This window comes from Fusarium flagelliforme, assembly GCF_020744385.1.
Source record: "Fusarium flagelliforme strain FIESC 12 MPI-CAGE-AA-0113 chromosome Unknown B0J16scaffold_6, whole genome shotgun sequence".
NCBI lineage: Eukaryota > Fungi > Ascomycota > Sordariomycetes > Hypocreales > Nectriaceae > Fusarium > Fusarium flagelliforme.
This window is the reverse complement of record NW_025763508.1, coordinates 526,330-548,589: the sequence shown is the minus strand read 5'-3', so window position 1 is coordinate 548,589 and position 22,260 is coordinate 526,330. Positions and strand designations below refer to the sequence as shown.

The window sequence follows — 22,260 nt, the reverse complement described above, 5'->3', positions numbered from 1 at the left end:
GATTTGGGTCACGATGAGTCAAACTCAACAACTTCCGGATAGTGAAGGCCTTCAGGTCGACACTCATGCTGAGCAGGCTGCCAAAGCCCCGGAGGTAGCCGGATATAACCAGAATGGTCATTACTATGTGTCTCCGGAATATCAGTCTCCAGCTCCTCAGGGACAAAGACCTCCCTTCGGTTTGGGACTCTGGGCATTTGCTGGACTTGTTGCTTTATTAACGGCAATTGTCGTTGGTGCTGGTGTTGGTGGAGGATTGGGCGCTGCCTTGGCAAATAAATCGTAGGTTGTGTACACCAAACAAGAGTATCAATCATTGACCTGTTGATAGCAGTGATTGTTCGGCAGATTCCGCTGTAGACGCTCCTCGCGCGACGGCAGAGCCAACCTCATGCCCAACTCTCGACAACAGCACATCTACCGAAAACGCGACAGCCCCTTACGTTCCAAGGTCTCCATCTAAAGTAGAGAACCTGGAGTTAGATTGTCCGGACAAGTTGAACGACGAGACCAGATACAAGTCAAACAAGGGGTACGAGTTTAAGTGGTGGTGCGGTGTGAACGCGCCACAGGGCGATAAGGCAAAGGAAGGAGGTGTTGTCTTTGACTACCTTTCATTCTTTGCATACAGTATTGATGATTGTATGGAGGCTTGTGGTAATATGAATCAAAAAGACGACGAGAACCATACCGGGTTGAGATGCAAGAGCATCGTCTTTTCAAAACGCATGTCAGCGGATTACGACGCCCAAAATGGTAACTGCTGGTTAAAGAATGCGTCAAAATCAGCGTTGGTCTTTCTATTCCTTCATTTGATGACACTATGCTGACCTGTTCGATAGCGGCGGTAACTGGGGATTCAAGGAGGACTTTTTCGCATATGCTGAGTTGAACGATTAGACATGAGCATGGGGTAATGTTAAGCATGGGAGTAACGGATGAGGCTTTATTTCTTCTCAATGATGTAGTTATATACCAGAAATGTTCTTACCAGGATCCGATATCATGACAGGCACGAATTCAGAGGGTATCATTTGCGACTTTTCACAAATACAGTCTGCCTCTCGGGTCTTTTGCTTTGAAAACTTGGAATGGTGATTTGCCTAGTACATGATATGCCTTTGCTACATCCAAGAGTGACGGCAAGGCAGGTGCCCGCCGGATAGGTATAGATATCTCTCATAGTGTTGTAGCAAGTACTCAATATCTTTATGCAACTTGAAGTAATCTTTATCTGAAGTATCGATGTTTTCAAAACTTTGACCCCGGAACTTTGAAGAACATATCATTAATCCAGCATAGATCGATCAGTGAGAGATATACAATATGTCTATCTGATTCTCATTACGGGGAGGTTTTTTCTCCTTGTTTCGATATACCCTCTAGTAATATCGACCGTAGGAGTTCAGTGGGCTGATAAGTGGCATCGCCGAGCTCTATAATGGCACTCTACTACATCATCTTGGGACGGCTATACCAAAGACTTTCTTATGCACAACATCGTTAACTTCATAAAAGAGCTGATCGACAAGCCACTCTTGGTCAGAGCAACAATCTTTACGATTACTTAGAAATGCTGGTAACTGAGGTACTTTGAAACTTCCGAGAGGTCAAACAACTTAAAATGCACCTAATAGGTAGACAGCGGAATCCTGGGCATCAGTTTTATTTTCTAGTCGAATTTTTGAGAATATGAAACGGGAAAGTGAGTATACATTTTCCTGTCTTTTTATCCCTGGGAGTCAGGTCTTGACCGGGGGCATACCTTACATCGAAGCGTTTTGGAAACCCGACTCCAAGCTTCACAGTAAGAATTCCCCGTAATAGTGACGGTATATCAATATAGGCTATTTAATCAACCATGTATGATGTCGATAGAAACGAAACAAAAGTCAACATAAGAGATCGATGCCATGGCTCGGGAACCCCATGTCAGTGACCTAGAAACCTTGAGGAATGATACGTAGTTCACCATCCACCTGGTAATACGGCAAAGGATTAAGTCTGATTATTCCGAAAGACCGTTGCAACACCGCCCAAAAAGTCAATTCCATGCGATAGCCAAGGCCGGGCGATGGGATGAGTCAGGCCATTGTACAACCGAGCCGTAGCTCCAACAACGTCCACATAAACTCTCCAACTAATTCTATGCTTACACATAGCAGCACAATGCGATCGTATTCATACGAGACGGAAGGCGTCATGTCCCTTGATTTTGTTCCCTACTTGCTGTCACTCAGCTGATTCGTCTCTATTGGGCAGAACAAGCCGCACTCCTTCCAACGTCGTCAAACGGATTGGTCTTGGCGAATAACGTTCCAGTAACCGCGGCAGGGCGACCTCAGACCTAACATGCAGGCCAAGCTCATAGCCCCTAAGGCTCCTCCTTCGATCTGTCTGCCCACTTGCCTAGTTGGAAGGATTGTTGCGCTCACAAGGCTGAGCTGACATAGATCGGCCATACTGATTCGTTGTCCTGCATCTGATTTGCCAATCGCACCTGCATTTTCGCTTAGGGAGTTGCGATGCGCTGAGGGGCTGCGAAACAGGATTACAGACAACGGCAGGTGCAAGGCTGAAGACAAACAATGAAGGAGATATTTGGGCAGGCACCTAGGTCATAAAAGCGAGAAAGTCCACTGCTCATCGGTTCACTCAACCATCAGCATCAGCATATCAGCATCAGCATATCACCTTCAGCATCAGCATCATCACCATCAACATCATCATCATCATTATCACCACCATGAAACTCCAATCCTTCCTTCTCAGCCATGTGGTTCTGCACTCAACTCAAGCTCTTTCTTTACCTGACGACGTTCATGCTGCCCTAACTACCAGGACCGACTCCAAGAAACCGTCCATCGAGTGGTCCGAATGTGACCTGGACTTTGGTCACCTGCGCTTTGGTGACCTGGACTTTGGTGACTTGGACTTAAACACATTGCAAAGGATCTACGACTGTGCCACACTCGAAGTGCCTCTCGACTACATGAACTCGAGCGATGGTAGAACGATCAAACTGGACTTGATCCGTGCCAAAGCTACCAAGAAGCCCTTTAAGGGTAGTGTTCTGTTCAACCCAGGCGGCCCAGGCGGCTCGGGTGTAGAGGCCGTGTTGCTTGGTGCAACCGAAATACTACCGTAAGGTCACCAGCTCATACGTACAACTTCACCAGCTAACTCATATGTCAAAGTATTATTGGCGGACATCACGATCTTATCGGCTTCGATCCACGGTAAGCTTGCTACCCTAGGAGCCTTAGACTAGTAGCAAGCTGACATTGAAACAGAGGCACCGGCCGTACCATCCCCTTTGACTGTCCGAGCCTTGACGAGTGGCATACCCTCGAAGATGGCCTCCATCGCAGGGAACTCCATACATTTCCTCAGTATGATGCCTGGGAAGACATCAAGACCACTTGGAAAAAAGCTGGTGAAGTGGCTGAGGCATGCTGGGAAGATCATCGAGACACTGGTCGTTTTGTTGGAACTCCCTTCGTTGCAAGAGACATGATTTCAATCGTCGACGCTCTCGGTCAAAGCGACAAACTGAACTATTGGGGTTCCTCCTATGGTACTGTTCTTGGCCAGGTTGCCGCCTCCATGTTCCCTAAGCGGGTCGGGCGTATCCTTCTCGACGCGAACCTAAACGCCGATGACTACGCTGCAGGAACCTGGTTGACCGGCGCTATTGACACCGAGAGGACACTTGCCAACCTTTTCAACGACTGTGTCATGTCCGGAAAGGACCTATGCTCTCTAGCCGACTTCCATGGCAAAAGCACAACCGGGGAGAGTTTGATGAACACTTTCAGGGAGGTCTTCAAGGCCGTGGAAGGTACCAAATCGGAAGACGCTCAAACTCTCTATTCATTCAAAAGGAAACTTTTCAAAAATTTATATGGCCCCTCCCAGTACCCGAGTATCGTTCAAGCCATCGAGCCTCTTTTCGCTGGGGATAAGCCCGACAACTGCACCTTGAGAGACGTTGATCCTACTACAGAATGGAACCCCCAGCCAGAGAGACCGCGTGGTGGTATTGCTTGCAGTGACAGCAGCCTTCGTGTCGAGGATGTCGATGACTTCTTTTCGGTGTATCAAGCTTAGTATGCTGAGAGCTCATTTGCCGATGTCATAATTCCCCAGCTAGCGCAATGTTCCAATTGGAAATTCTCGGCTGCTGAGCCGATCAATCTCAACAAACTTCGCAACGTCAACACCAGTAATCCCATCCTGGTCATCAACGGCAGATACGACCCAATCACATCTCTGCGTAGCGCATGGGAGGTTTCTACCAAGTTCAGAGGAAGTCGAGTTGTTGTACACGAAGGCGCCGGTGTAAGTATAATCCTGATCACCTGTTGTGCGACTCGCACACTAACTGAGTCTTCTTAGCATGGTCTTATCGCCCATCCCTCAAATTGCACCAACAACATCGTTGCGAAGTACTTTATCGATGGAGAGATGCCCGAGGTGAACACCACCTGCAGCCCTGATGAGACTGCTTTCCAGTACGCCGATCGAATGAAAGCACTGGGTAAGGCAATGCGCAAAGCACTGGATAAGGCACTGGGTAAGGGGAGTAACGAGAAAGATCAGGAATCTGGGGCAGACAGGCTGTCTGACAGTTAGAAGTCATCTGTTCCGCTTCGTTTTGTTTCACCTCTTCTGTTTATTCTCAGTATAGTTTTATTTTGTACAATGCTTTAGAGCATTGAATGAACTTCTTTCTTCACTCCTACCAATTGTAATCCTACATTGCACGTCTTCAGCTGTCAGGGTGAGAATAGGTTCGGGTAGTTCGATCCGAACGCTCGGAGGCGTGCCGAAGACTGAGGAAGCAGATGTACTCTTTGATGCGATAATGAGCGATGAAGGTTTAATTGATCAAAAAGAATTGCATGGAAGAAAAAACATAATTGACATTGTTGCAGGTAGAAATAAGTTTGGTGTATGTCACTGCAAGAGGTTGACCTCGCTATTGCCTTAGGCCGACATTCCGACCATGACTCTGAAAGTGGTGTAAGCGACCAGCTCTTCCTTCAGCATTCGGTATAAATAAGCCGACATCCACATCCACGACAACGTTTAAATGCCATTTTAAATTGAATTCCTTCATTTAAACTCCAAACTTCTGCTCGAATAACCATGTCGCCATTGAACCTGTCTCAGCTTGTGGATCACCATCGGCCTGATTTACAACCACTGGAAGATCTCTATAAGCACCTCCACCAAAACCCCGAGCTCTCAAACCAAGAAGTCGAAACGGCAGCAACCATTGCTGATATACTCCGGAAGATTGGCCCCAGCGATTTGCTCATCAAACCTCACGTCGGCGGTCATGGTTTAGCAGCGGTTTTCCGCAACGGCAATGGTCCCACAGTGCTTCTAAGAGCAGACATTGACGCCCTACCGGTTGAGGAGACCACTGGATTGGAGTATGCCAGCACCAAGCGAATGATGCACGCTGCCAGCGGAATTGAGAAGCCCGTCATGCACGCTTGTGGTCATGATATGCATATCGTGACTTTGCTGGGTGCTGCAGCGACATTGTTCTCCGCTCGAGATGCTTGGTCTGGTACGCTAGTGCTGGCATTCCAACCAGCCGAAGAGCGAGGCACTGGCGCTCAAGCTATGGTAGACGACGGCCTCTACACCAAACACGAGGTTCCCGTTCCAGACTTCGTCCTTGGAGCGCATGTGAGACCCCTCCGCACCGGCACGATTGGTACCCGTAGAGGTCTAGTCGCTACAAGCGCGGATAACTTCAAAGTCACCATCCACGGCAAGGGATCACATGCAAGCATGCCTCACACAGCCATTGACCCAATCGCCATCTCAGCCAACGCCATACTCAAATTGCAGACTCTTGTCAGTAGGGAAGTCGACCCTGCAGAGTCAAGCGTCGTTACTGTTACAAGCATACATGCTGGGGATGTGGAGAACATCATCTCAGACTCGGCCATCCTTGGTGTTGACACGCGATCAACTACAACCGCTACCCGCGAGCGTCTTTTGAAGCGAATCAAGGCAGTCGTAGAAGCAGAGTGCTCATGCGCTAATGTCCTGAAGAGTCCCGAATTTGAGCAAACCCGCGCTTTTCCTCTAACGACGAACGACGTCGCTGTCACCAAGAGGGTCGAGGAGTCATTTGCCGCACACTTTGGCGAGGGACCGGGACAATACGACAGAGATACGCCGAAATTGGCATTCAGCGAAGACTTTTCGATCCTGGCAACTGCTGTCGACAAGCCCTACTGTTTCTTCTCGTATGGGTCTGTCGGTGAAGAGGCGTGGGATAAGGCAGCGGCCGAGGGGACTATTGCTCAGACAATTCCTGCGAATCATTCTTCCAAGTTTGCTCCTGTTATTCACCCGACACTACAAACTGGGTTGGATGGATATGCATTGGGAGCTCTGACTTTCTTGGCCAAAGAACAATAGCATGTTATCATAATTTATATTATCTATCGGTACCTTGTTAAAAAGGCATATTGTGTTAATTGCTACACGCTGTCAATTGCTTTGCCGCTGACAAGCCATATAGAACTATGCTCTGTTGACTGAAGCTACCGCTTTTGCCATGGTGAATGTGTCTGCTTTCGAGATACTCAACAGATTGTCCTCATCAAACAGGATTATTGTGTACTGATTAAATCTGGGCTGGCCGGCCATCCTACAGAATACCCGCGGCCTCGCAATTGGCAACATAAAGACTTTGGGTCCAGTAGATAGCAGACGGTATTGCAAATCGGCTTCTCACAAGTGTTATCGAAGGAATCCCGTTAGTAGTCAAGCCATATACAGAGGGGAATTCGGTATGGTTTCTACAGTATGTCATGATAGACTCTTATTACTGGAGTGATGTCTTTTTACTTGCATCTTTCTTCTCATCGCGCGACATGAGGGCATCTAGTCCTGAATACATGGACTGGAAAGGCCATGAGCGCCGTGAACGCTAGATTGATGGGCTAGATCATTACGACTCGGAGTCCAGCCTTGTTGACACTACCCGTCTTCTCTTTGAAGCTCTCCTTGTCATCGAAGATGATCAATCGGTGTCAGGAGCAGACGAAGTACTTGGCAGCCGTTCATTTCTTGTCAATAACCTTGAGCTCCACTTCAGCAATGATGTCCTGGATGTCAAAGCCGCTTGATCACCATCGGTGCTGACTCCAACACAAATAAAGGTTTCCCAGGCTCAACTCACCGTCCCAGCACTCTTGGTGCATATGCCCTGCTTGGAAGCTCCAAGGAATTGGAATACAAGTTGTCTATCGAGTGCAAAATGACGGCCATGGAACCGAAGACCGAACACCACCTTCTCGATCTGTATGGCACCCCAAGCCTTGGGGACCCAGTAGTCTGGAAAAAAGGAATCCGGGCAAGTCGATTCCAGGCCCAGCGCCGTGTTGTAAGTGCACAGGTAGTCGGTAGCAGCCGAACGGACCTTCCTGGCGGAGATCCTCCCCAGTAACTGCCTAAAACATTGGATCAGCTTGGTTGTTGGTTCTACCCATGTATGACTCGGAATACCCCATAAACAATTTATTCTGCGAAATAACGGGTCGACAGTGGATTCATATTCGGAAAACGCGGCATTGAAGTAAAACATCTCTTCTTTTGGATCTGGGCTACTGTATTTCTTGCCATCATACAGCCACCATTATTGAGCTGAAGCTACACAGGACATATTTTGAGGTTACTTACATGTCCAAGATGTCTTCCTATCGCCCGAAGATACTCCTAATTTTACAGCTCTTATCATCAATCTCTTCCTTGGTTCGCGGCCAGATATTCTCAGAGACCGAAGATGGGACAGAATTAAGTCTGGGAGTTCCAAAGACGTTATCCAAGGCGTGCCAGTAAGCTCAACCTCTCCGTTCGTTACGCTCGAGGCAATCCAGCTAATTCTGCTTCAGAGCGACGTTCAATGAGACAGTCCAGTGCAACGCAGGCCTCGGGAGCATGGCCTTCAAAGGCGCATTCCCTGCAAGCGATCGCCTGGCTTCAATTTGCACTGAAGATTGTTATAAGTCCCTCAATGCATTTCGCTCTAGGCAGAACGAGGCTTGTTCAAAAGAAACGTTCAAGCTAGATGGGCGGAACACACCCGCAACCTACAATGTTGATCAGCTTCTTTTCACCTACGATTACGTATGTCTTCGAGATGGAAGGACTAAGGACTTTTGCGCTTCGCTCATCCATATGTGGTCCGACAAGAATGGTGGCCCTACTCCGAAACAGTCTTGCTCCGAGTGTATGCTGCGGACATTCCAAGTCGAGCTCAACTCTCCTTTTGGCTATGATGAAGAATTCGCAGAGTACTACAGTTCTCTAACTTCATCGTAAGCCACCCCGCCACAAATCCGGGTTGCTACTAACTAGTTGTCAGTTGCCAAGTAACAGACTATCCCTTCACATCACCGAATGTCTACTTTGTTGAGGAGACAGCCACTGCGACGCAAACTCAAGAGACAACTAATGCTGCTGAGAGCACTGAAACGCACTCCGAGTATCGGTAAGTACACGGAGCCCTCACCTTGAAACGCATTATTGTTGACCTAACCTAGTGGCGATGTTGATGGTTGTTTTATGAGTTTCCCAGTACCCGCCAGCTGTTATGCGACCAGTGTCAAGACTGTCCCGGGAACCTGGACATTCCCTTCTCGTGCCTCTCGTCCAACTCAACAAACAGAATGGAGAGAATTGCCGCTGGCACCAGGCACTCCCTCAGACTGTGCAGCATATGCCCCCTACATAGATTTGCCACCAAAACGTGGGAGGAAATCAGTTGTCAACAGATGCTTGGTGGTCGCAAATATCTTTGATGGTGTGTTTCTAGTCCACCTTTGCCAATTTGACTGCTAATACAGTGAACAGAGAACGTAACCGACTTTGTATCGCTGAACCCATCTTTGTCTTGGAACGCCGACGATTTCACAGAATGTGAGCTCCAGAAAGGTTACCGTTACTGCATACGAAAGGTCCGGAGAATGCATACCAGCACTGGCAGTAACGGACTTCCGACGCCGCTCCCCATCCAGGTAACTCGCAGTACAAAATGTGTTTCGATCGAGAAGACTAACGTGTATCCAGAATGACATTGTGTCAGACTGTACAAAGTTTTATTACGTCAAGGGCGGCGATCACTGTGACAACATTGCTTCGGAGCACAAGGTGTATCTTTCCGATTTCTACAAATGGAATCCCGCCGTGAAGGACGACTGTTCTAAGCTTTATTCCGGGTTCTATGTATGTGTGGGCGTCGGTCATAATGGTACAAGTGCAAAACCTTCTACCGAAACACAACCTTCCGAACTGTAACCTGTAAAATCGGGCGCAAAGCCGAGCCCTGGAGGGCAACTGTTCGGGTTTCCGAGTATCATATCTGTGTTGTTACGGGAAGACAGGGTAGTTTTGTGTAGGCCATGGGGGCGGCAGGGCTTTCCTGGGTAACAATTTGCTTCTTACATAGCCAGATGCCGAGGAGGCCAGATTCCATCATAGTCACCATTCTCCTTTGACTTGGACGCATCCTTGTGCAAGTTTTCGAACTCTGGCCCTCGACTCCACAGCTTCAATTGACGCTTTTCAAGCGACATATCTCGCTGTGTCAATCGCATGAGAAGGAGTGGTGCCACATGCTTAATGTCTACCTTGAGCGGTCCCAATTGTTCCTCTGTCCCTTGCTCCTCCTGTAGTTCCCATAACAAGACAAACGGTCTGGCAGAGTCCAGAGATCGAAACGCTTCATCGTCGACGTAGAGAACCGCGTCCCGTCGCAAACCGGTCGGGATGTCGCCAGAATCCCTCATAGCCGCGAACCGGCGCGGTAGAGATTCCAAGCTATCGTATTGCATGTCATACAACTTGAACCCGTTCATTACTGGCTCCTTGGTCGCTCCTATATGGCGATGGAACCCGTGGGAAACGAACTCCTCCAGTCTTCCTTTGAAGGCTGAACATTCAGGATCTTTATCCTTGGGGTAGAACATCACAAATCCGCAGGGTGCCCGAGTCTTCGTAGAGCCACTCAAGCTCATGCTATGTTCCTGCCACGGTACATATCCCCTGATTTGTTTAAGAGCTCCGCTCCTGATAATATCGGCATCGTAAACATCAAGCGCCTTATCGGCGGCATCACGAGCTTTGCCCTTTGCCAGTTGCTTTGCGCGAGTGACTGTGCGCGCAGCAGCTTCGTCCTCCGTCATGGCGGCTTCCAGGGCTTTATGGTGCAAGTCCCTATCTTCCTTGCTTAGGCGGGCTGACTGTTGTAACATCTTTCTGTTCCTGTCGCGTGGAAGACCGGCGACCAACAGGTTGACTTCCATATAAACGAGGGAGTCAGGATCTTGGAAAGCCTTAGTCACAAGCTCAGACATGGTAGATCCGCAGATGCCATAACAGAGAGCATCTTCTTCCTCGCGTGGTAGTCTTTGCAGGATTTCCCTGCGTTCCTCGTCGCTCAGAGACGATGGATCAGCGATCGCCTTTTCGTAAAGAGCACGGGTGGCATCGCTCAGGTACAGGGGCGGCAGACGGGGTTTTCCTGGGTTTTCGCGAAGGTGTTTCAAGAAAGCTTCGATCTCCGGTCCGGTAGAAGGGTCGGGAATATAGTCGGGTAGAGTCGCCATGTTAGAGAGTAGGTAGAAGCAGGTGAGTTAGTTGCGTGGTTGTAGGTTATTAATGTTAGTGTAAGGAAGAGGGAAAAAGCCGGATGGAAGCAAGGAAAGAAGGGCATTTTATAGCCTGCCTAAACCTTATGTGAGGGAAGGCAAAGAAAAAAAAGAAAAAAAAAGACAAAGGAGTAATGATGCCCTGTAGAAATTCTAAATCTCCTCAGAGCTTATCTGATCGTGAGTTGGTTACTAGAAGTAAGTATGGACTGTGTTGGTTTCGTAGTCGTAGTCGATAGATCGGGAACAAAACTATTCCGCGGCTGCCTGGTGTTGGTTCAACGCCAGGCCGAAAGTCGATGATACCATGCCTGTGCTATCCGTACTGCGTGTAAGTAACGCCGTAGCTGAGGCTATCGCTGTCAAATGGCTGTGATGCGAAAGTTGCGTGCTGGACCTTGAAGTTATTGAACCATGGAGAGCGGTAGCGATTGTCATTGCAGGCAATCATGGTGTAAAATAACAGGCTCCCACAGCATCCTATCACATCGGTGAGATGGCCGAGTTGGTTATGGCGCCAGGTTAAGGTTAACCTTAACACCAATTTCCTGGTGGAGCAATCCTCCTGGGTTCGAGTCCCAGTCTCATCAGATCTTTACTTTTGCTCATATAGAGAGTAATTTTTTTTACTCTCTGTTGGTGGCTGGAATATTAGTGCTGCCTTTTTGAACGCGTGTAATTGGAAGCTGTGCAGTTTGCCTGCCTGACTTCTGACTTTGCCTACCTAGACGCAAACCGGGCATCGGGCAACGGTCAGACTCCGACAAGACCATATAGCTCAGCGACATTCACGAAGGGCTCGGATATTCTAAAGTACAGTTATTAAAATAAATTGGGATCAAGTACCTGCATCTATCTCTTTGACCCAGAGTTGAATCAAGTTCGAGCTTTATTCCCCCAAATTGGCAATGCTACCCGGCAGTTGTGCGGGTCGTATGGACCTGCCACCCAATAACCCGGTCACCCCTGTACCGGCATTGATTTAGTTACCGCGGCCTTCACCATGGCAAACCTGGCCCATGATTGGAGGGTAGACATGGAGGCACAATTAACCTGGAAGTTCTGTCTAATGAACCTTGATCGGTAAGATATAAGAGCAAAGTGGCATATCCTTCGCTAATGAGCAACAGGATGATAACCCTGTCCCCGCATAGCAGGCCCTGCAACGACGTTAATTTCCTTGAGCCTAGCAACCTGCCACTTGCTTGTCCTAGTCACCATCCGGTAAGCAACGAGGTTGAATCGCTGGTGCGCAACTATTCAAGACCCAGCTATCGGCGCAATTCGGAGACGGCTATCAAAAGGCTTACTTCAATGCACGAAGACGTAGTGAGGTCAGGGCTAATTTTGCAACGCAAGCATTTTTACCTTTCTGATTCGGAGTCTGAGTCGGAGTCGGAGTATGAATCCCATACAGGACCAGATGATATTCCAGATAGGGATCGTGTTAACGGCATCGAGAAAGATAAGAGAGGCATGATGGACCAGCGTGGTAACCTGAAAGCTCCTGACTTCTGGTCAGGACATGATCCTCAAGTGCTGTCTCTCAGGTTCATCCCGATAGACTCATAGTCACTGCGTATCCTACTAACTTATTCCTAGTGCTATGCTTGTTCACGAACACTATGCAGGACAGCCAGAAGACGGGCAGCTTACTTCGCCGCGGATCAGAGGCGAATCATGGCGAAAAGGTTGCGAAGAAGCTGCATTGAAGGCTTGCAGGGAAGTCATTAACATGCACCGAAAGAAAGAAGTTGATATCGAGAAACTTTCCATGGTCAGCATGTTTTGCATCATGCACAATTTGACTATCATAGTTAAAGACGATGCATCCAACTTTGCCTGCAAGTTCGCCGAAACCTTTCGACCGACTATGAAGAAGTATGCTGTCAGGTGGCCTTTTGCGTGTGAGTATACCGATCCAAGAGAAGAATATCCACTGACGATTATTAGATCAATATGTGGAATATTTGGAGCGATATATGGGAACGGCCTCACATTTGCATGATTGTAGTTACGATTACTGATCAGCTGGATGTTTTAGCGAGCACTATACCGCTGAGCATGTGAGTATCGAAAGGTTGGCTCTGCCAGTATATGACGAAATATTTCAGTCATCCTGTACCCTATAATCAAATCTCAATATATCTTTCTGTTATCTCGATTTCGGGCCTCAAAACCTCCGTCTCCCGAAAGCAGCAATTACATATCCATGAGGTCGCTCATATCTACGAATCAGAATTCACTTCGTATTCTCCTGCAGATCACGCATGACGAGTACGTAGTCCATTACTAAACACCGCTTGATCAATCGGCTTCCGCGGTTGCCGTCCGATCCGAGAGTTTAAATTCTCCGATCAGTCACCTGTATCTATCATATCTTGGCAAAAACCGTACACCACCAAATATCTTGATAACGTCGTTACAGAGTCGAATTGTTTAAAATGAGTAAGAATACCAGCGAGAGGAAGTTTTTCAACTATCCTGAGGCTCAGGAGGGGTAATATTACAATTTCATTATAAGTGGTCGATATGCTGACATGATTACGATAGGCCCCGTGTACCTTATGCTGTCGAAAGGAACCCTAATCCTGTCATCAGGGGACCTTTTCTTGTTGTGGCTGCATTTTTGTGAGCTTTTCTTATCCCAAAACTTTATAATGTATACTAATACATTCCAGGATGGAATGGGTCCGATTTATACGTGAGACAGCATGGAAAAATGCTGGTTTTGGTTCGCTCCGAAAGATCCGAACAATCATTGAAAATGTCGAACCCAGATACGATCCGACAGTCTACCCACTCGCCCTATCAGCAGGTGAAGCCAAAGAACGCGGTGAACGAGTCCAATTGTCTTCTTTACAGCAGTACAACACTTCTCCTGCTTTTGATACTTCTCGCTTCTACTCAGCAGCTCACTATCGAGATTTGTACCTATCTGGAGAAGTAACACCTGTTGATGTTGTACGAGCAATCCTCCCTTTGATTCAACTTGATGGTCCTCAGCCTGGAAAGCATGCCCATGCGTGGAGGGAAATCAGAATTGATCAGATCATGAGAGCTGCTGAGGCTTCGACGGAAAGGTACAAGAACAAACAACCATTGGGTCCTCTAGACGGTGTTCCTTCAGCTATCAAAGACGATTATGATTTGGATGGATATTCTACAACTCTTGGATCTACGAAGGAATATGCGGAGATACCTGCTGAGGGAGAATCATCGACGAGTTGGATTGTGCGAAAGCTTGAGGAAGCAGGTGTTGTTATTCTTGGAAAGCTAGCTATGCATGAGTTTGGGTTGGGTGAGTCATGCTGCTTTTGCTCTCGATCATCGCTAACTGTGACAGATACAACCGGAAACAACCCCAACCATGGAACGCCACCTAACCCATTCAACCCACGCTACTATACTGGTGGAAGCTCTTCCGGTCCTGCTTATGCCGTCAGCGCTGGACTCGTTCCTCTTGCACTGGGAAGTGATGGTGGTGGAAGCATTCGAATTCCTGGTTCATTTTGTTCTGTCTTTGGACTGAAGCCCACGCATGCTCGACTAACTTCCTGGCCTGGTGCCAATCACTCGCCCACCTGTGCGGTTCAAGGTCCGCTTGCCGTGGATATGCAATCATTGGTCGCTGCATATGAAGCAATTGCTGAGCCTCATCCATCAACTCAGTTCCCACCACTAGCTCTCCAGCCATCACCTCCTGTTACGAAGGTCCTTGGAATCTTCGACGCATGGATTTCTCGTGCTGCGCCTGGTGTACAGTCTTTGGTCCGCGGTCTCGTAGAGTCTTTGGCAGCCAAACACGGATATACTCTCGTTCCGATTGATATTCCTTTCCCTGCTGAGGGTCAGATGGCCCATGCACTCACTGTTCTCACTGATGCCTCGACCTTGCTTTTTGATACCAGTGGAATCACTCCAGCTAACAAGATCCTTCTGGCCCTTGGTCGCACTACTCCATCCACTGACTACTTGTTGGCTCAGAAGCTACGAGGAATGTTGATGCAGCACCTCGCCCACCTTTGGAAGACGTACCCCGGCATGATGATCATAACCCCCACCACAGCCTGCGCTGGTTCACCCATCCGCGGTGGAAAGTCCGAGTTGTCCTACGGTGTAAACGACGGAAACTACACCCTTCAAAGCATGGAATACGTCTGGCTCGCCAACTTCTGCGGCCTTCCCGCTATCACTGTCCCAGCCGGCTATGTCATCCCCGAGGGTAGCAAGGACGCTGGTGATGTTGCAGATAGAGATGTCGAAGGTAAGATTCCAGTTGGACTTATGGCGACCGGCGAATGGTGCAGTGAAGATGCATTGCTGCAATTCGGATTCGACGCAGAGGCTGCTGGGCAGGAAATTCGATGTAAGCCGCCGATTTGGGAGGATGTGATCTCGAGAGCTAGAGATGAGGCGAGGACGAATAGAGATGCAGTAGTTCGTGAGTAGATAAGGATAGAAGATAGACTTTTTGTCTAGTGTAGTTTTTGTGTGAAGAGGGGAGGATATATCCTGCGTTAGTTGATTTATAGATGATTTGTATGGTGCCAGGCAGGTAACAGAAGAATTGTCCTCTAAGGCTTAGGCTACTTTACTTTAGTATCCCAACTGCTAATTTAATCTAGCATAAAGTGACCAAATTATTTCATCTCTTATGTTTTTGGTGGCCAATTCTTCTGATACCCTAACGCGTGCTCGAGTTGACGAGAGAATCGCACATAGTTACTCCGTAGGTCGTGTCCGAATAAGGCAGGAACGACTTGCTGGGTAATCTTCCCTGCATAACTCCGCATGGTCAGCTCACGTGTTACGTACGGCCTGTCAACCTTGCCTGTGCCTCAACTGACTTCGTCATCATATCATCGTCCTACCATCTCGTCAGTCTACGCCTTTGCTGATCTATAATCGAAAAACCCACTTCTCAACCAAAATGGCAGACGAGAAAAACAACGGTGTCAGCGCATCTAAGCATGAAATCCGTCAACTGACCAAGTCAGACGAAGACATTGGCAAGGCATGGCAACTTTGGCAGAGCATCTTTCCCGACTGGCCGATTTCCCAGGAACGGTTCGCGAAACTTCTCTTCGCCCTCCCCGGCTACCACTGCATCCATAAACACGGTCTATGCCTTTCCTACGTGATCGATGGGTCTATAGCCGGCAACGGACGTGGTCGAGTTGCTGCTATCGGAGTCTTATCAGGACATCGCCGTCAAGGAATTGGTAGCGCTCTTTTGGAGCAGGCCAAAATCGGTTTGAAAGATGCGGTAGGTGGAGAACTTAAATCATTGGAAGTAGGGTCTATCTTTCCACGGTTCTGGTGGCAGATTCCCAGTACGGCTCCCAAAGAGGTGAAGGAGTTCTTTTCACACAGAGGTAAATATCACCTCATCTCTCATTGATAGCTGCTTACAGTGTAGGTATTTACGACAATTCTCATCCCATTCGGGATCTTTACAAGGACATTACGAAGGAGACTGCGCCACCCGAGGTAGTTGAGCGGGTTTCGAGATCAAAAGCCAAATTCGCTCCATGGTCAGCAGAATTATACGAAGAATGCATGACCAAACAACGAGCCCAATTCGTACGTATCTTGCTCTCCCTAATACCCCAAATCTAATACCCTACAGAGCTGGGCAGGTGTCTATAAAGCTCTCGCGACTCACAACCAACACGATCAAGTCCTCGTGGCCTTCGACCCCGATACGAACGAACAAATCGGATGGACACTCATGTGCTCTCAAGGCGCTGTTGCCTGCGATGCCTTTGCTTTTCTACCCCTGCTACCTTCTGGCGAGAAGACCGGGCTTATCGCTGCTGTAGGCGTGGACGAGAAGGCGAGAGGGAAAGGTATCGGATTGGCTCTTGTGGTCAAGGCGATGGAGACTCTGAAGGAGAGGGGTATGGAGGGAATTCTTATTGATGCTGTGGAGATACGAGGGTTCTATGAGAGGCTTGGCTTTGCGACATTTTGGGAGTACGAGGGTTGCACATTGGAAGTTCCATAAATCATTGAGTCTCAGCAACCGATGCCGGAAGTTAGTAAGACAGCTATTACTAGGTGGCAGGAATAGTGTCCTCCAAGATCTGGGCCGTCAAAATAAAACTGCATTGACGTTGGTCTATGCCGACATAAAATGCCCGAATTATTTAGTCTACTATGCTTACCCCGACAAGCAGCTTATGCTATGTGTAATGCCAATACTTCTTCACGATAACTTCACCTTCTCCACGATTAATTCCATTCTACATTAGGAAGCTGGTAAATGACCAAGGCTCAAATTCGCTGATCGCTCCATGAAGAGCTTAGCTCCTGGGCATGCTATCGGTCAAAGGATCCGTACCCCGCCTTACAATGATGTCCTCGCCAACCTCTTATCGTGGTTCTTCAGCTTCAGCAACGACTATGATTGGCTTCAACTGACTAAAATGGCTTGAACAAAAGTCAAGGTTGTATGGCGTGCGATATTGTTCCGTAGTACAAAAGCGCCATCTTTTCCTCCTCTTTCTCGTTCATTTCAAGACGTTGATACGAAAGTTGCGAAATCGAAATGGGCCAATTACAGCTTTTGGCGGCTCTGCTGAGCGTCTTTCCAGTTGGTTATTCTAAGCCAGTGGAATCTCATTACCCTCCTTCCACAAAGCCCGTACAAACCCGGCAATTCTCCAATAACCTCGGCGCCGTCGCTTGTGAGAGTGAAATATGCAGCACCATTGGAGTTAATATCCTTCGGGAGGGCGGTAACGCGGCTGATGCTATAGTCGCAACGGTTCTTTGCGTTGGAACAGTTGGTAAGCGGATAATGCCCGTTGAGATGGCCGGTGCTAACGTTTGAAGGCATGTATCATTCTGGTATCGGTGGAGGAGGCTTTATGCTCATCCATAAACTCAATGGAAAGAATGAATCTTCGGCATATGAATTCGTTGACTTCCGAGAGACGGCACCTGCGGCTGCTACGGAGGATATGTTCAAGAAGAACGTGAATGAGAGTATCTATGGCGGCAAAGCTAGGTAAGCTGATCTCCCTTCACACGTCTACAATAGCTAACAAATATCAGTGGTGTCCCAGGAGAATTGCGCGGTCTTGAACATCTGCACAAGAAATATGGCAGTCTACCCTGGTCCGAGCTCGTCCAGCCAGCTATCAAGGTCGCACGCTATGGCTTCCCCGTTAACAACGATACCATGAATTTCATGAAGAGGACCTACACAAAATCTGAAAACGAGAGTTTTCTGGTCAACGATCCTGCATGGGCGATTGATTTTGCACCTTCCGGTAAACTTGTCCAGATTGGCGAGAAGCTCACTCGAAGAAGATTTGCGGATACTCTTGAAGCCATCGCCGATGGTGGACCGGATGTTTTCTACGAAGGTCCCATTGCTGATGCTACTATTCGAACCCTCCAACGAGAGAAGGGCATCATGACGACTGAAGACCTGAAGAATTACACTGTTGAGATCCGAGAGCCTTCTCAGATTAATTATCGGGGTGGAAAGGTTACCAGCGGCTCAGCTCCTTCTAGCGGCGCTGTAGTCGCGGCAACTTTGAATATCCTGGAGGGATATGACTTCCTTGGTGACCCCAGCCGAGTGAATGATAGTGCTTACTATCTTGATGAAGCGTTCAAATTCAGCTACGGCATGCGAACAAACTTGGGAGACCCCAGCTATGTGGATGATCTGGCAAAGTACCAAGCCGAGATGTACTCTAAGGCAACCGGCCAGGAAATTAGAGCCAAACTCGAAGGAAGTCCTCTTGAGCTCAAGGAGTACGATCCTGAGGGTCTTGAAAGCTTGGATACACCTGGAACATCGCACATCGTCGCCATGGACTCATCCGGCCTCGCCATTTCCCTCACCACAACCATTAATCTCAACTTCGGCTCCCAAGTAATCATCCCCGAAACAGGAATTATAATGAACAACGAAATGAACGACTTTAGCATACCCGGTGAATCCAACCAATTCGGCTTCATCCCCAGCGAAGCAAACTTCATCCGCCCCGGTAAACGACCTCTATCCAGCATAAGCACAACCATCGTCGAAGGACCAGACGGTCAAGTTTCACTCGTCACAGGTTCTGCAGGCGGTAGTCGAATTATCACTGCTACTGCACAAGTTGTACTCAATGCCATTGATAAGAACATGACCGTGGCAGAAGCTCTTGCTGCTCCTAGATTGCATGATCAGCTTGTGCCGAGACGGGTTACTTTTGAGTATGCTTTTGATAATTCCACGGTGGCGTATCTGGAGGGTATTGGGAATAATGTTACTTGGGTTGCGCCGGGACAGAGTACGGCTCAGGCTTTGAGGAGGTTGATGAATGGGACTTTTGAGGCTGCTGGTGAGCCGCGACAAGTTAACTCTGGTGGTTTCTCTACTTGATAGAGATGATGTATGCTATTTGAAGAGTTATATACAGCGGATTCAAATTAACTCCAAACTCCCTTTCGATTATACTCATGAATGTTTCATGATGGACCAACTTTGCGTTAAAGCAGACGAGTCGACTCCTTAAACTTAGCTCTTGATTTGCGGTGTAAAATGCCATTATAGAAGGATTGGACTGCCAAGCATAGATCTAGCTTGTCTACATTCCTGCTGCAGATTATTGGCGTCAAAGTTGGACTGTTGGTAAAGTCTCGACATCTTGGCACTCCAACCATTGAACCCTTATCACATCGCCAAGGATCAAATTAAGCTTAAGCTCTGTGCTACTACGTTGTGAAAAAACTCAATTCATACTACAAACATTTATCCAATAATGCACAAGACTCTGAAACTCGACATGTTCTCCAGACAAGGTTCTCCTCACGTTTCAGATTCAGGGTCCTAGGGTATCAAACCACTTGGCTTGAGAACAGACGAAATTGCAACCCGTCAGTGTCAATTGAGTTTACGCCCATGTTTTGTCTGTTTCTGATATCTTGTTTGAAACTGTTGAAGATAATCGTAGCTAGGTATGGAATGCTTCTGAGCTGGGAAGCCTCAGAGACCTAGGCTCAACTTGCGAGACTCTTCAGTATCCAATCAAAAGGCAAGATGGCCGAGCGGTCTAAGGCGCTGTGTTCAGGTTCTATACGAACTAGTAACGATTCGCAGTCTCGAAAGGGGCCTGGGTTCGAATCCCAGTCTTGTCAGCTTTTTTTGTCTTTTTGACATCCCACCACCAACAAACAACCTTCCAAGCATCACATCGTGGCTTGTGATTGACTGACGCAAGCGGATAAGCGCTACTGCTTGCATCTACAGCCTCACTACCAATGACGATCATAGTTTTCCGATTGATGATGTTAATGCGCAAGTCGCTTCATTTATTAGGGACTGCTGATCGGTCATTTTTTGCAATTGGGTTACGCGTATAAGATGCAAGCTTCTTGGCTGCATTTACAGCCACGAATGGGGTTGACCATTTTCCGAACGAGACAGCCATCTTTCTTTGAGTATTATGGTAACAAAGGAAAGAAATTACGAACTGCGGCATTTCAATTAGTTTTACCGCTATTGAATCAGTAAACGCTACTGAAATTGTATCGATATCGAATACCTTTACCACGTGCAACTGCCAACAAGACCTGTAAAAGCATAAAATCTAGCTTAAATCCAACACGTGCAGCCAATCCGAGGTTTACTTGGCGCCCAGAGCACCAGCGATTAATTTCATTCCAGCAAGCCACCCTTGTAATCGCAACGCGTCACAGCGCCGAGTTCACTGTGACAAAGCGCTACACGGGGGAGGCTTCCCTGTTCCTTGTTCCTGGGGTGCACCTCCGTGCTTCATACATGTAAGAGAAGTTGACAATGCCAAGAGCAAGCCACAATTCCATGACGAAAAGGCCAAGAAAGGTTGATACTTAAGTTCGGGGTGTCACCACATTATGTTTCCTGGTTCCTCTCCAACCTCTTCTTTTTTAACTGTAATTCTATTCACAATGATCTTCCCCTCTATCGCATTGCTCTCGTTGGCTGCTAGCGCTCTGGCCAGCGCTGTTCCTCAGGGCGCTAATGCCTGGAAAACACTCGAGTCGATACCAATTGCCCCGCGACAAGAACACGGCGTCGTCGCACTCTCAGACAAAGAAATCGCCATCATCGGTGGAATCGTTCCCAATAAAGATGCAGATGGCTTCCAAACTACAGCACTTGTGCAATTTTATAATACGCGCTCGAATTCATGGCGACGATACGTTACCGAAGCACCCGTCAAGGTGAACCATCCCAACGTCGCTGCCGTCAATGGCAAGATCTACCTACTGGGCGGTCTTTCAGAGGCCGCTGATGGTGCTTGGAGGGCATTCCCCGAATCATGGGTGTATAACCCTGATCTTGATGAGTGGACGGAATTGGAACCTGTTCCTGAAGATCAAGAACGAGGAAGCGCTGCTTTGGGTGTTTATGGAAACATTATCTACATGGCTGGCGGTATGCGCACTCTCGAGCCAATCGGTCCAGGTGGAGAACAAGATACCGTCGCTTTCGTCTCAGCATTCGACACAAAGACTTCAAAATGGCTTGATCTTCCCAAAGCCGCGCAGACCATCCCCGAAGGTCGCGACCACGCTGCCGCTTCCGTCGTCGGCAACAAAATGTACGTTCTAGGCGGCCGTCTCCGCGGACAGCGCAACGTCAAAGACACAGTCTTTATTCTCGATCTTGACGATCTTGAGAAAGGCTGGACGACCAGCGATGCCAAGATGCCTACGCCCCGTGGCGGAGTTGTCTCTGGTACAGTGGGGAAGAAGATCTACGTTCTTGGTGGAGAGGGTAACACCGCCGAGGATTCTGATGGCATTTTCGATGAGATTGAGGTGTTTGATACCGTGAAAGAGAGTTGGGAGAGTCTACGCAAGATGAGCTTGCCTAGACATGGCGGACAGGCCGTTACTGTCAAGGGTGGTATCTACCTGCCTGGAGGAGGGATCTCAGAAGGAGGCTCACCGGTCGAGACACTTGATGTGTATTGGCCTTGATGTGTATTGGCCTTGATGGATATTTGCGTATTGATTTAGCGATTATGAATTTATGATACCATTTTGTTAGGCTTGTTTTATTCCCTGGACTCACGATCTCCATCAAGGCAGCATGTAGAGGCAAAACCCGGATATGACATGATCCGTTCCTTCCGTATGACAAATAAGACAACGTCCACTCTTTCCTGGACATATTACCATTAGCTTACACCCAAGTTCTTGGGATTCTTCCAGCATGATCAATATTCAGCTGGCAGCTTGTATCTAGGCGAGACACTATTACGAAGCTGATTATTCAAACCATCCAAACCAATTGCTATTGAGCATACTCGTCGATCTGACTGAAAGAATCCAACCCGGTCGCCATTACGATGATGCTAGTCATGATAGCATCCAATCGCTATTGAGTCGGGACGGGTTCCTGAGGTTTCCGTGCTGTCAAAAAGGTGGTCAGCAAACTAATCGAGCCGCACAGCTGACACTGTCGCCAAGACGTGGATGAGATCACCACATTGGGTTCTCCCTGCATAAGGATACTAAGGCCTAAGCAAGTTCTCCATGGGACCTAATGGGATATTGGATATCTAAGCTCTTGGCCCATGTG

General features: G+C 48.1%; 9 protein-coding genes and 2 non-coding genes across 11 annotated transcripts; 10 read left to right on the top strand and 1 right to left on the bottom strand.

Moving 5' to 3' along the window:
• Positions 1-13: 13 nt before the first annotated feature.
• B0J16DRAFT_387004 (uncharacterized protein) lies at positions 14-900 on the top strand (the record flags this gene model as incomplete). Its single annotated transcript, XM_046131626.1, has 3 exons — positions 14-282; positions 332-790; positions 843-900. 3 exons carry the CDS (start codon positions 14-16, stop codon positions 898-900), a joined length of 786 nt encoding a protein of 261 aa, XP_045979751.1.
• A 1,672-nt stretch (positions 901-2,572) lies between these two features.
• B0J16DRAFT_374251 (TAP-like protein-domain-containing protein) lies at positions 2,573-4,915 on the top strand. Its single transcript, XM_046130596.1, has 5 exons — positions 2,573-3,144; positions 3,198-3,239; positions 3,294-4,095; positions 4,150-4,341; positions 4,399-4,915. The coding sequence occupies exons 1-5, from the start codon at positions 2,747-2,749 to the stop codon at positions 4,633-4,635; spliced, it is 1,671 nt and encodes a 556-aa protein (XP_045979750.1). The 5' UTR covers positions 2,573-2,746; the 3' UTR covers positions 4,636-4,915.
• A 151-nt stretch (positions 4,916-5,066) lies between these two features.
• On the top strand, positions 5,067-6,560 carry B0J16DRAFT_346400 (uncharacterized protein). Its single transcript, XM_046128445.1, has one exon. The coding sequence runs from the start codon at positions 5,152-5,154 to the stop codon at positions 6,445-6,447; it is 1,296 nt and encodes a 431-aa protein (XP_045979749.1). The 5' UTR covers positions 5,067-5,151; the 3' UTR covers positions 6,448-6,560.
• Positions 6,561-7,722: 1,162 nt separating this feature from the next.
• B0J16DRAFT_387001 (uncharacterized protein) lies at positions 7,723-9,330 on the top strand (the record flags this gene model as incomplete). Its single annotated transcript, XM_046131625.1, has 6 exons — positions 7,723-7,868; positions 7,926-8,351; positions 8,399-8,524; positions 8,577-8,836; positions 8,887-9,050; positions 9,103-9,330. 6 exons carry the CDS (start codon positions 7,723-7,725, stop codon positions 9,328-9,330), a joined length of 1,350 nt encoding a protein of 449 aa, XP_045979748.1.
• A 72-nt stretch (positions 9,331-9,402) lies between these two features.
• B0J16DRAFT_167303 (uncharacterized protein) lies at positions 9,403-10,862 on the bottom strand. Its single transcript, XM_046122334.1, has one exon. It carries the CDS (start codon positions 10,638-10,640, stop codon positions 9,474-9,476), a length of 1,167 nt encoding a protein of 388 aa, XP_045979747.1. The 5' UTR covers positions 10,641-10,862; the 3' UTR covers positions 9,403-9,473.
• A 310-nt stretch (positions 10,863-11,172) lies between these two features.
• B0J16DRAFT_t264 lies at positions 11,173-11,272 on the top strand. Its single transcript has one exon. It is a non-coding gene; the product is annotated as a tRNA-Leu (tRNA).
• Positions 11,273-11,725: 453 nt separating this feature from the next.
• B0J16DRAFT_346397 (uncharacterized protein) lies at positions 11,726-12,795 on the top strand. The gene is made up of 4 exons (XM_046128444.1): positions 11,726-11,765; positions 11,813-12,232; positions 12,285-12,589; positions 12,636-12,795. The coding sequence occupies exons 1-4, from the start codon at positions 11,752-11,754 to the stop codon at positions 12,707-12,709; spliced, it is 813 nt and encodes a 270-aa protein (XP_045979746.1). The 5' UTR covers positions 11,726-11,751; the 3' UTR covers positions 12,710-12,795.
• Positions 12,796-13,055: 260 nt separating this feature from the next.
• On the top strand, positions 13,056-16,838 carry B0J16DRAFT_308208 (amidase signature domain-containing protein). The gene is made up of 8 exons (XM_046124871.1): positions 13,056-13,182; positions 13,236-13,313; positions 13,364-13,983; positions 14,029-15,130; positions 15,439-15,496; positions 15,568-16,060; positions 16,105-16,268; positions 16,315-16,838. The coding sequence occupies exons 1-8, from the start codon at positions 13,127-13,129 to the stop codon at positions 16,690-16,692; spliced, it is 2,949 nt and encodes a 982-aa protein (XP_045979745.1). The 5' UTR covers positions 13,056-13,126; the 3' UTR covers positions 16,693-16,838.
• Positions 16,839-17,083: 245 nt separating this feature from the next.
• Positions 17,084-19,123, top strand: B0J16DRAFT_374246 (gamma-glutamyltranspeptidase). Its single transcript, XM_046130595.1, has 3 exons — positions 17,084-17,476; positions 17,523-17,697; positions 17,745-19,123. The coding sequence occupies exons 1-3, from the start codon at positions 17,236-17,238 to the stop codon at positions 19,069-19,071; spliced, it is 1,743 nt and encodes a 580-aa protein (XP_045979744.1). The 5' UTR covers positions 17,084-17,235; the 3' UTR covers positions 19,072-19,123.
• A 599-nt stretch (positions 19,124-19,722) lies between these two features.
• B0J16DRAFT_t265 lies at positions 19,723-19,826 on the top strand. The gene has a single exon. It is a non-coding gene; the product is annotated as a tRNA-Leu (tRNA).
• A 467-nt stretch (positions 19,827-20,293) lies between these two features.
• B0J16DRAFT_346391 (uncharacterized protein) lies at positions 20,294-21,845 on the top strand. Its single transcript, XM_046128443.1, has one exon. It carries the CDS (start codon positions 20,565-20,567, stop codon positions 21,654-21,656), a length of 1,092 nt encoding a protein of 363 aa, XP_045979743.1. The 5' UTR covers positions 20,294-20,564; the 3' UTR covers positions 21,657-21,845.
• Positions 21,846-22,260: the final 415 nt, after the last annotated feature.